General features: G+C 41.5%; 1 protein-coding gene across 1 annotated transcript in view; it reads right to left on the bottom strand.

The window, feature by feature from the left end:
- RAB28 (RAB28, member RAS oncogene family) overlaps positions 1-12,804 on the bottom strand; it is a 671,449-nt gene that overhangs the window by 462,885 nt on the left and 195,760 nt on the right. Inside the window, exon 3 of the mRNA XM_078678464.1 lies at positions 3,858-3,946. Coding sequence (XP_078534590.1) covers positions 3,858-3,946 — 89 coding nt within the window. The remainder of the gene's footprint in view (positions 1-3,857; positions 3,947-12,804) is intronic.

The raw sequence follows: 12,804 nt of genomic DNA, 5'->3' as shown, positions 1-12,804 counted from the left end.
ACATTCAAATGTACATACCATATTTTTAAAAAAGTAATGAGATTATTTGTGAAACAAGAATTACAACGGTTCAATAAAAATAGCACATCCGCATGCAACTTTTTTTCATTGGCTTCGTGTTAGGGGTTAGTTCATATTACAGAAAGAAAATGCACATGATTGTGAAGTAAAATGCAACTCCTGTACAGCTTAAGAATCCTGACTGGATAAACCTAGAAAAATTAGCATGCATTTTGTGCACATTTTGCCTTGGTGCACATACTGTTTCATCTGAATTACACATCCAGCACAAATGGGGAGAATGTATTCTCCAACAGTGCCCAGTTTCTGTAATACAGCCACATTACTACCTCGTGCTGCACCTCCACACTGCTGCAGGATGGAGACAAGTGAGCTTTTCAAAGGGAAATTGTGCCGTTCATAATGCATGTGCTAACTTTGCAACTCTGTGAGCTAGTGCAAGAGCTGCAGGCAGATAACGAGATGCACGGACGTAGCTCCGGGTGGGGTGGCGGGCATTGCTTGAGGTGTGACACCTCGCACCCCAAAAAAATGCATGAGCGGTAGCTGGCAGCCGACTATAGTCTGCTATCTCTGTTTGAATTTTTCTCGTACGCAAAGAATGAAAGACAAAACAGAGACCTTTGATGTAAACAAGAGAGAGAAAGAGATCTGATGGCTGATTTTCAAAATGTGAAACCAGATAACCTAAAACTGATGCCGCTTTCTCTGCTTGTTTAAATGTAGTGACCCTAGGCAAATAGCCTCTGTTTTCTTTATTATTTCATGAGCACAGTTTTTAATACTTGAGTTCAGGATGTGGAGAGTACAACCATCTCTTGTGCTTGATTTAATAGCCTATTATGTTGTTCCATCTATAGGAACTTAAGCCAAGTTTAGGTTTTCCAGGACTACTGATAAAGCTCTTAGTTAACTAATGGCATTGTTACTGAGAGGCAAGGCATGAATGTTTTCACTTTTCATAAATGTGTGTCTCTGCAGTGATATATTCTGATGCACTAATGTGAAACCCTTCTGCATGTTAAAGAAAAACACTTTTATGAATATTGAAGAGATTGTATTATAATTCTCTATTACGTTTTTAGCACGACATACATGCCAAGCGTTTTCTTGGTTCCGTTCATGCAGGGACTCCCATGGCTCGGTTCGCCATGTTAAAGTTGTCTCTGCACTGTCCTCTATTTATGACTCGGGGTATGCACATGGGGCCGTCAGTCACTTGGTAAAATGGCCTGTAAAAGGTGAGGACTAGAAGCATCGAGCATCGAGCCCTGCCAACATGCACTAATTTGATAACTCTACCATTAAGCCTTCTTGTAGCAGAGATGAAGAAGCATGTGTGCAAATAAAATAGTTTAAAATAAGTGATCCCAGACCAGGGACTCCATGCCATTGTGTTGTATGTGAAAGTACGGTACAATAGACAAATGGTCACAGTAGCAACAATTTAAACAATACAAAAGAAATAACGGCATTCACATGATCTGCAGCATTAATCACTTTAGTTATGCATCTTAATAACAAGATGCTCTTGTGTTAGGGAAGAAAGGGTGGGGGTGTCTTGGATCAAAGTGAGTAAGTGAGGGTAATGGACACGGGAGAGGTGATGTGACATATATACATCAAATTCACATAGTGAGACCTTTCCGGCCTATCACAGGTCAACTGTTCCAATGGATACACACAGCCCATGGAGACACTGATTCTGAATTTCAGTCATTGGGGCTTGTCTAATAGTAGAACTAGTCAACGTTTCGACCCCTAAGATGTTCAAGGCAATTCAAACCTTAGGGTGGGGTCTTCATCAAGACTGTGTGATAGGAGCACCTTGTCAAGCCAACAGCACTTAGAATCAGGCTCTGTAGTCACAAGGAGTGGGCTCAGCTGAGCTTTAAATATAAGGGAACCGGTACAGCCAAGAGTATACGGACAGCCATCCGTAGGTAAACTGTGGGTTGTAAGATCCCCCGCAGTAATAAGACCAATCTATCCAACTCAAAGATCGACCTTCCGACTCCTTGCTTAACTTCCAGTCTGGATGTGAAAGTAGTTACGAGTTTCCAGGGAGAAATATCAGGCCCTGTTGGGATGGGCAGGGGTGTAGCTTCAGTGGGGAGATGTGGTGTGTGACACCCCTCAACTTCATTCTTATTTTGGTAGTAAAGCCTGAAGGCCTAGAGTGTGGTCTGGAATGTCGGTGTAGGTTTCAATAGTTGTTTTCATTTCACTAAAATGTTTACATTTGTTCATTTTTTGGATCAGGATCTTAAATATATATTGAGTTTAGTTTACCAAAAAGGTAGTAAATCTGCACCCATAGATGTAGTCCTTAAATGGGTGCAAATGTTCTACGTTTTTGAAATTCACAAACATTGGCAGCAGTAAGTTTGGAAAGCTGAGCATGGCTTTATGTTTCTCTGTGTGGATTTGTATGGATGGACGTATGTCTATGAAGGTATGTGATTTGGTGAAAGTGGTTGAGTAATTCAGCATTGGGATAGATTAGTAAGCAGCAGGGCCAGGCAAAAGCCTATCCCCAAGATCACTATGATTACCCACCTAACCCCGCCCCATTTTGTCTTACCAATTGATTCATTCATGCACCCTTCTGTTCACCATCCATACACTTAATCTATTCAACATTCCACACAAATACAAATTCACCAATCAATGAAGAATTAGTTATTTGTTTTTAAAACAAGCATCAGCCAGCCGGTTTATCACTAAAGGGAACCGCTCTGTGTGCGGATGCGCTCCTTGTACAAGAGCAGAATGCCTCCACTCACCGTGGAGTTAGTCTACGGCTGAAGTAGTCTGACCCATTGCCCCATGGTGTGTGCTGTAGTGGGCGGAAGACAAATGTGAAGGCTGGAACAGACAAATGAATGAAGAAGACTGGCTCATAGCCCCTATAATTAAGTGACTATTAGAATCAGTATAAATATAAGTACATAAAAATAATTATACAATTTTAGGTATATGGAAAGCTACGCCAGTCTCAAGATTCTCCGCATACTACTGGCAATCAATTTCCAAAAAAGGTGATGGGATAAATTCTTACAAATAGTTTTACCACTAGTAATCCCTCAGAGTAGCATTCCAACCCATCGTTTTGAGTCAACTGTGCTACACTAGATAGAGCCCCACCTAATGTAAATCAGTACTGACCCTGTTCCTCATGGAAACAGTCTATCCTGAATCTTGGTCATCACACACCTTCAACCTGCAGCCCACTGCTTTCTAGTTGGAAAATCGGAGATCCACACCCCCGAACCTCACTGAGTAAGCTACACCCCTGGAGTACTGACGATCACCAGTCACTGTTTCCAAGTCGGGCTTTCTGCAGCTGGATCACTAGTTTATGCTATTACTGTGTGCAAATGTCACATGAGTAGTTGACACTACTTTGACAGGTTGACCCTAGGGAACCCTTACAAAAGCTATGTGAGCTTGCACCATGCCACAGAGGGTGATTTGTTCTCACTTAGGTGCAAAACACTGGAAAGTTGAAAATAATTCAAGTGAAGAACAGTGGCCGAGTAAGCCCTTACTGGATATGTTCTTGGGATTCAATCCTTTAGAGAAGACCAGAACCTTGGGAAATGAACCAGTGCACTTTACAATTATTTGTGTTGGACACAGAGCAGTGCAAACTTTACATATAAATTCCTGATCCTTAGTGCCACCTTTTATGTTAAGTTATGCATTGAAGCATATCAAGTTCCAGTCACCTAACTGCCCTCTGGACATTGTCAAATAGCATGCAATACAATTTGTGTAAATATTTCACTACCTCTATAAATGGAACACCTAGGCTACAAGTCTGCAAAGATTACCTGTGCTCCATAGATATATTTATCCAACATTTTGCCTCCTATTGTTTGTCCCCCAATATCCCAGACTTGAAGGGTAACGTTCACGTTTCCTGAAAAATATAAAGAAGAAGCAAGGTAAAGTAAAATCAACGATGATAATGTATGATTGCAATAAACAAAGACAAATATTTGTTGTACTTTTAATGATCTTAATTATTATACAGGCTAGACTGAAGCGTAATCTGTGAACTACAAGAACAGTCATTGAATATTCATAATCTGATTAGGAAAACAGGCAGTTTTTATAGTTATTTTATACAACCTAAGTGGGGTGGTGTACTCTAAAAATACCAAGCTGGGCAGGTATGGCACTTATGAACAAGAACAAGCAGTGACCGCTCTGTGGGGTCCATTAGGATGGCGTACGGATCGCCACCGCCATGCAGGCGGTGGCGATCCGTCCGCCATCCTTGCCCGTCCGCCACCTTTTGTCCCCCCGCCATATTACAATGGCGGGGGGACCGTGGCGGGCGGGAAGACCGTCCGCTGCGGTCGCCTTGCGACCGTGGCGGAAAAGGCCTGATATGGTGGCGGTGTCTATCAGACACTGCCAGCAATATTAGGATGGCCTGAGGGGAATGCCTTTCCGTGGCAGAAATGCCTCCACGAAAAGGCATACGGTTCCTGCTTTGGGGGGCCGCTTTAGGGGGCCGTTGCGGGCCCCCAGGGGGAAGAGGGTGGGGTGTGCACATGGGGGGTACCTATGGTATCCCCTGCGTTTCACTGCACAACATGGCAGGCACTGCGCGGTGCCTGTCATGTTGTGCTGTGAAACGCACAACATGCTTTTTTCACATTGCGGCGGCCGGTGCTTTAAGCACCCTCCGCCGCAATGTTACAAATGCGGGATGCACCCGCCACTGTGCGGGTGCATCCTAATTGGGGGCACGGTGCCTCCGCCCTTGTGGCGGACGGTACCTGCCCCCGACAGGATGGTGGACGGACTTTGTCCATCCGCCATCCTAATGGACCCCTGTGTTCGGATGTGCTCCTTGTGAAAAGGCAGAATGACGTCACTCGCAGTGGAGTCAGTATACGGCTGAAGTGGTCTGACCCCAGGCTGTGTCCTGAAGTGGGCGTGAGAGAACTGTGAACGACAGAACAGACGAATAGATGAAGAGGGCTGGCTCATGGCTCCATCGGTATGTTAGCATAAGTATCTATGTAAATATAAGTACATAAGTATAATCAGAAGCCTATGCGCTCAGTTGACAGTACAAGGGGAACAGTCGGTGTCTTTTTTTTTTTATAATCTCCACATCTCAGATGATGTCAGACCTTTGAGCACTTGTAGTTTCAATCTGCCCACCTGTGTGCCAGCTGACCACTGATAAACTTGGGCTACTGTGGGTGTAATCACCCTTAACCTGCCGAAAAGGTCAGTGTGCCGGCAAAGAAGCTCGTTAGAGAGAATCCAGATGCAGACTAGAGGGACTTTAATTAGCTCCTTGTGAAAGAAGAATTTAATGCTACAGTGTAAAGCCTGTTTTTTTTTCATTTTAAATAACCAGCGCCTAAAACATAAGTGTGTAAAGGCAGAATGTGTATGTACCTGCAATGATTTATGTGCGTAAAAACACAAAGCGCATGGTTGCAGAGGTTGACATGCACGGACGCTAAATGTACTTACATAAAAAGAGCATGCATGTTAATGCATCAGACACTATTCTTGGGAGCTGATTTAAAAATTAATTAGCCCCATTTATTTTTTCTAATTAGTGAATATGATCTGAAAATTACAAAGTTACTGTTTTTCACAACTGTACATTTGCCTCAATAATAATTGTAAAAGTACAAATAGACCAAATTTCTAATAAATTAGTGAAAATACGGATCAGAAAATCGATCAAAACACTCCGCCTTAGCAAGGAAAGATGAAAGATGTTGGTTCATAAGAACCTTCTTAAAGAAAGTGGCTGCCATCATTCACTCCAATACAAAATATCAACAAAGGACTTAAGCCATTGCAGTTCTTAGGCAAACCCCTGCGGATGGCGAGGTGTAAAGGAATGAATTAAATAATTCTCCCTCTGCCGGTACTGTGAGAGCCTTGTTCCAAAGGCTCCACAATTCAATTAAGGACACAGAGGCAAGGATTACGCTGTACTTTCTTCACTTTTATGAACAGCAGCCTTGTTAAACACAGTAACAACAGAACTACGGGCCATAGGTATGAAGCAAATTCACATTCGCAAATGCTGCGTTTGTGAATGCGAATTTGCAAAATGTTATGTATAAAGGAAAATCTGGTGCAAAATAAGGAATCGCAAAATTTGCGATACCTTAAATGCAATGTATGAAGCAAAAAAAATTCGCAAATTGTCCCTAAGGAATCGCAAATTACCACCAACTTCAAGTTGGTGGTAATTTGCGAATTCCTTGAAAAATGCCCATTGTTGCATTTTTCAAAGTGCCATGTGACGCACATGTATGTGCCCCACATGTGAACCCATGCTTATTTCAGGGGTGCAACAGGGTGTCCTTTGGACACCCCTGCACACTGAAATTATTCTCAATTTGCGATTTTTAAAATGCGAATCGCAAAATTGAGAATACCTTCCCATTCATTCCTATGGGCCTCCTGGCCCATAGAAATGAATGGGAAAGTATTCCTTAATTGCGATTCGCAATTTGCTAATCGCAATTAAGGAATACTAAGAATTCGCATAAAAATGCGAATTTGTACATACATACCAATTTGCGATTCTGAAATAGCGATTTCTTAAAAATCGCTATTTCAGAATCGCAAATGGGTACCTTGATACATGTGGCCCTACATTTCCTATGAACCATTGGGAAAAAGTCCAACCAATCAGGAGACAGGGTCTCTCCTCTTAGTCCCTCAACGACAAAAGTCCTCTGACTCCTCTTTCTTCCTGCGACATAAGCAGAGTAAACCAGTCCCTCATTCCTGTTTAGATGAGTCTGTTCCTGAAGAAAACGATACAAAATTACCTCTACAAAGTCTGAACTCAACCAAAATTGATGAGAGTGCAAGAAATCAGTAGAAGAAAAGAACCTCATACATACAAGCAGTACGAGAGCGGCCAACAAGATATGTGCCATATCTAGGGTGACCAGATTTTGAAAATGAAAAAAACGGGATGGCAGTAGACATAGAAATAGGACTATGTTTTGGTCGGGCCTGGATCACGGTCACAAAAGGACTATACTTAAAATATTTAAGGTTACATTTACATATGTGTGATGAGACCCAGGAGCAGGCTGCTAATGAATTTGACTGATGAATTTGGCTTGGGGGGTGTTGTGACGCTGATTTGCCCCTCATTAAATCCTGCAGTGCTGCCTAAAAAGGCATTAGAATACAGCAGGTGGCTTTTTAAATAGATCAGCTTCCTGATGGCAATCAGGAGTTAGGGTTATCCATGAGGACGGATATCTTCCATAATTGTCTCATAAGCCATAAGACTACGAATCACACATAACTTGGGGGAAATCTGCAAAGGAAGAGTCTGAAACAATATGAGCATTACATTTTGTTTGTCTCTAAATATGGAAAGAAACCCCTACAAAGTGAATAATCTACCAGTCATATCCAGGGCTCTGACAGCCGATACGCGTCTACAGAAGAACACGCACAATAATGTAGTCAGTTTGACTGACCAATAAAGAAAGAGGTTTAAGACTCTGTTAATGTCCTAAAGTGTGGAATACCTGGGTTCTGGAGGCAGAGATAATCGAGATCTTTATGGACTAGAGGATGCTCCCCTATCAGATGGTCCCCAATGTGGGAATGGCGAGCTGAAATCGCCGAGCTGAAAGTGTTGATGGACCTGTAAGCCATACCGTCCAAAGTCAAGGAAGCGAGGAAATTCACTATATGGACAACGTCTGTCACCATGGGGTCCAACTATCTTTGGCGACACCACCCATTCATCTAGAATAAGCTAATCTCTAATGTTTAATCATGCTGTTGCCCAGGCCTTGGAGAGCAGAGATGCAGCTTGCTGCTTAAGTCCTGGGACATTCCAATGTTTCCAGTAATCCTACACACCATAAGTTGCAGACAGCCGTCAAGTACCAGCCAGTAAGGATTCAACTTGGGATCCCAAAGGAGACCAGGAATTGGGGGTAGACAGAATGAAGAATCCCAAGAAAGTTCCATCACAGCTGGCTACCACGCTTGAGATCTCCAGGTTGGGGTCATGACCACCAAGTCCCCGTGTTGTTACCGAACTTGGGCAGACAGACGAATGATCATTGCGGATTGGGGAGAAGCATACCCTGCTTCTGTCTGCTAATTCTGCAAGAAAGCGTCCATCGCCATGGCATAGGGATCTGTACTTCGACTGAAAACTAACTAGTTGATGGCCCAGGCAAGATGCAAAAAGATCTACCGACAACGGGCCCTATTTGGTCCGAAGCGCTTGGAAGATTGAGGGGTCTAGTTTCCAAAGGCTCACATCCTGCAGGCACCAGGATTGTTTATCTGCTAATTGGGGTGCACAGTCTAAATATCGGTCCCCAAATATCGACCCACAGTAATATTGAGTTGGAAATATCGAAGGTAAAGAATATCGAGGTCAAGAATATCGTTAGACAGAATATCGACCCTAAGGTAAGTAACAGCGAATTTTATTATATCGCTGTAAGTAATATCGAAGTTAGTAATATCGATATCAAATATATAGATGTTACTAATCTCGATGTTACTAATATCGATATTTATATTATTGTTACGTATTTTATTATGTATTTAATATGTATGTGTTAAATGTTTTTTGTTAAATATTTTACTGGTTTTAAATTATATGTATACTATTTTTATATGTTAATAATGTTATTTTTAAGTCAATTTTGTGTTTTAGTACCGGAGCGGGTTGTGGGTTTATAGGGGAATAGGGTGGGAATTATTTGAATTATACTAAATTAATTATTAATTTTTAGGAATTATAAATGTATTTTAATAAATTTTTGTGTTTAAGTTCTGTAGCAGGTTGTGGGTTTATAGGGGAATTGGGTGGGAAGTAATTTAATTGTAATTAAGTAATACATTATTTTTATTTATTCGTATTGATAATTTATTTAAAATAATTATTTATTGGTAATACATTTTTGTAATTTGTAATTAATTTTTTGGTTTGGTGATTAATGTTTTTAATTGGCAATGAACTTTTTTAATTGGTAATTTTTTTAATTGGTAAAAAAAATAATTGGCAATTAATATTTTTAATTGGGAATTAAATTTTATTAATTAGACACTATGTTTAATTAATTGGTGGTTAAAGTTTATTAAAAAGTATTTTTGGGTTTAGAAAATCATTTTATTGTTTAATATTTTTAAATTGTTAATCAATTTTTATTAATTAATGCTTTTGTTATTAAACATATTTTATTGTTCAATATTTATTGTTTGGTACTTAATATGTATTAATATTTATTGGTATTTATTGTTAATTGATTGTTAATTAACTATTCAATTGTACTTATGTTTTTAACAATTATTTATGGGTATTTCAAAATGATGTTCAGTTATTTAAAAATTAAATTATTAATAATTTTAAATACAAAAATTATTATCATCAAGTAAGTTATAATTAACTTTTACGCTATCCAACACTTTCTCTACTGTTGCACTCTCTGGAGTGGGAATAGTAATTTTTACCTCTACGCTATCCAACACTTTCCCTACTGTTGCACTCTCTGGAGTGGGAATAGCAATTTTTACCTCTACGCTATCCAAAGCTTTCCCTACTGTTGCACTCTCTGGAGTGGGAATAGTAATTTGTACCCGACGCTATCCAACGTTTTCCCTACTGTTGCATTTTCTGGAGTGGGAATAGTAATTTTAAGCCCTACGCTATCCAACATTTTCATTAGTGTAGTTTTTTTGGACTTTGAATAGTAGTTTTATTTCTTTAGCTATTATTATTATTATTATTATTATTATTATTAAAAAAGATTTGGTACCGCGCACATACACCAATTGGTTTCTTGACGCTCGAGACCAGGTGGGAGGAGAACATTCAGGGACAGGGCCGCTAGCCGTGCGCCAGACGGAACAAGTAAGTTTTCAAGGAATTGCGAAAGCAACGATAATCGGTGGACAAACGAATAGCAAGAGGAAAGGAGTTCCAGGTAACAGGAGCAAGGAAGGAGAAGCAGGCTCCTCCATGTTTCTTACGGTTGAACCTAGGGGTGATCAGAAGGTTATGAGCCGAAGATCTGAGGTGACGGGAAGGGATATAGGCGTGCAAACAGGAAGAAATAAAGGCAGGGGCGCATGAGAACAAGGATTTGAAAATGGTGCAGGCCATTTTAAAAACACACCGCTGTGCAACTGGGAGCCAGTGTAAAGTTTTCAGCAAAGGGGTGACATGCTGATGTTTAGGTTGCTGAAAAATTAGTCTGGCTGCCTGGTTCTGGACCAGTTGGAGACGGGAAAGATGGCAGGCAGGGACCCCCACGTATAGACAGTTGGCATAATCTAGACGTGAGGTGATGAGGGCAAGGATAACAAGAATAAGGGCCTCTTGGGATAGAAACCTGCGAATCTTCCCGATTCGGCGGAGATGAAAGAAACAAGCCGAAGTGACGGTGTTGATATGTGGCCGCATTGAGAGGTCACTAGAAATGGTGACCCCCAGGCTCTTCACAGTATTCACTGGACAAGGAGGGGAACCCAAAGCTGCAGGCCAGAAGTTGGGAGACTAGCTATTTAATATTTTTTGTATTATTTTAGATAATGTAGTATACAATTCATTCTTTTTTTTTTATTTATTAAACATAAGTATTTACTTTTTGTTTATGTTATTGTTTTATGTGTGCAGATGTATTTGTAATTTATAATATTTTTTAATAATTATAAGTTATTAAAATAAATATTCAAATGTATTATTAAGGAAGTATATATTATATATTTTATGTATATGTTTAATTAATGTTTTATTGTATATGTATTATTTCTTAATTGTAAACATTATTATATATTTTTAACTGTTTATTTTATTTATAAGTATTATTTACTTTATTGTACACATTTTTTAAACAGAAAAAAACGATCTTTTTAATTACGATATTTTTAACATCGATAATTTTTTTCTCAATATTTTTGTACTTACCATGTTGTAGATAGGATGTCGATATTCTTGCCTTCAATATTCCAGCATCGAGATTTCTGTAGGTCGATATTTTCTAGGTCGATATTCTGTCAGTGTTTCGCTACTTGGTTGGCTTTCCCCAGGAGGTACTTCACCATCATCAAGAAGTGATTCTCGAGGCAGTAGGCCCAAAAACTTCTGGTCAGATCCAGGAGAACTTTGGCTCTTGTGTGGACATAGCAGACTGCAGTAACGTCCATTTTCAGAATGACATTGCATTCTCCCTTTTCCTTGGTCCAGCACTTGACTGCGAACGAGCCCTCCATAAGTTCGAGACAGTTGCTGCGTAGAGATTTTCTAGAGATGACCATTTTCCACCAGTGGAGAATTCCCCACACCTTCCACTCTAACCCGAGCCGCTGGCATCGGACTCAATAATTAGATCCAGTGTGATCCAAATATCACCCACCTGTTCCATGCTTCTATGTGAGCAAGACACCTTTGTACCTCCTCTCAGGCCTCGTCTGACAACGGAACTCTCTGTGCTTAGGTGAAACCCAGATAAGGCTTTGAGGTGCAGTAGAGCCCGGGAAGATGGTATATACTGAAGAGGATAGAAGCTCCACTACCCAAGCGATTTGTCGGCGAGAGGTGGGTGGTTTGGCTTCAATTCTCAGCAGCTTGTGTCTGATCTCGGCTACCTTCCGCGAAGAAGGCTTGACATTGTTCGAACCGAGTCCACCATGAACCCTAGAAATATGAGGGATTGAGAGGGGACCACCATGGACTTCGTTTGGTTGCTGAAGAAACCTAGCGATTCAATGAGATGCACGGTGGCCTGCAAGTGCTCTGACAGGGTTCTTGGGCATTGATCTATCATGAGAATGTTGTCGAGAAACACAATGAGGCGCATGCCCCTGTCCCTGAGGTATTCCACCACAGGTCTCAGGACCTTGGTGAAGCACCAAGGAGCTTTAGACAGGCGAAAAGGAAGGGTCGTGATCTAGAAGGTCTGAGGATGCCACTGGAACTGCAGAAAGCGATGGTGAGGTGGGTAAATGGGGAGGGTACGGTACACATATTTGAGGTTCAGGCGCACCATCCAGTCGTTGTGTCGTAGAAGGTGCCTCAAGAGGTAGATACCCTCCATTCTGAAGTTGCGGAAAACCAGCCACTCGCTAAATTCCTTGAGACCGATGACGGGGTGTTGCCCCCCATCTCTCTTCTCCACCGAGATTGCTGAGAAAACCAGTGGGGTGAGACGACATCACCACAGTGGCCCCTTTGGAGAGCAGGTCTGCCTCCTCTGCATCTATCAGCGCGGCCAATGATTCTGAGAAGGAAGGCGGGAGGGGTGGAAACAGTTGGGAGGGTGAGCCATAAAACTCAATCCAGAACTCTCTAATCGTTTGAAGGGCCCAAGAATCTGAGGTGAATGCTCCCCAGTTGTGAGTAAAACTTGCCAGTCTGCCCCCAGGTCTTTCTTGGGAAAAAGGGTGTACACTCACCTTGTGTGGAGCCTTGGTTGCCGCCTCCTCTGTGGATGCTCCTGGAGCCTCGATGGCGGGATAGTCTCTGGTGGGGTAAAAGCTTCCAAACCTGGCGGGGTTCTGCCAGTGTTCCCTTCTTGCACATTAACATTTGGTGGGGGCTTGAGACTGGGGTCGGCCAGCCAGCACCCCTGCCATGACCAGCCCCAGTGAAAACCAGAGGGGGTAGGATTCTCCTAATGGAGGCCTTGTCTAGTGAGTTGAAGGTGGCCACAAACGTGCCCAATTGCCATATGAATGGTTCATCAAAAAGTCCTCAAGTATTTTGGTAAGTGGTCTAAAGATATTGAGGCACTT

This window comes from Lissotriton helveticus, chromosome 2_2 (genome assembly GCF_964261635.1).
Source record: "Lissotriton helveticus chromosome 2_2, aLisHel1.1, whole genome shotgun sequence".
NCBI lineage: Eukaryota > Metazoa > Chordata > Amphibia > Caudata > Salamandridae > Lissotriton > Lissotriton helveticus.
This window is presented reverse-complemented; position numbering and strand designations above follow the sequence as displayed.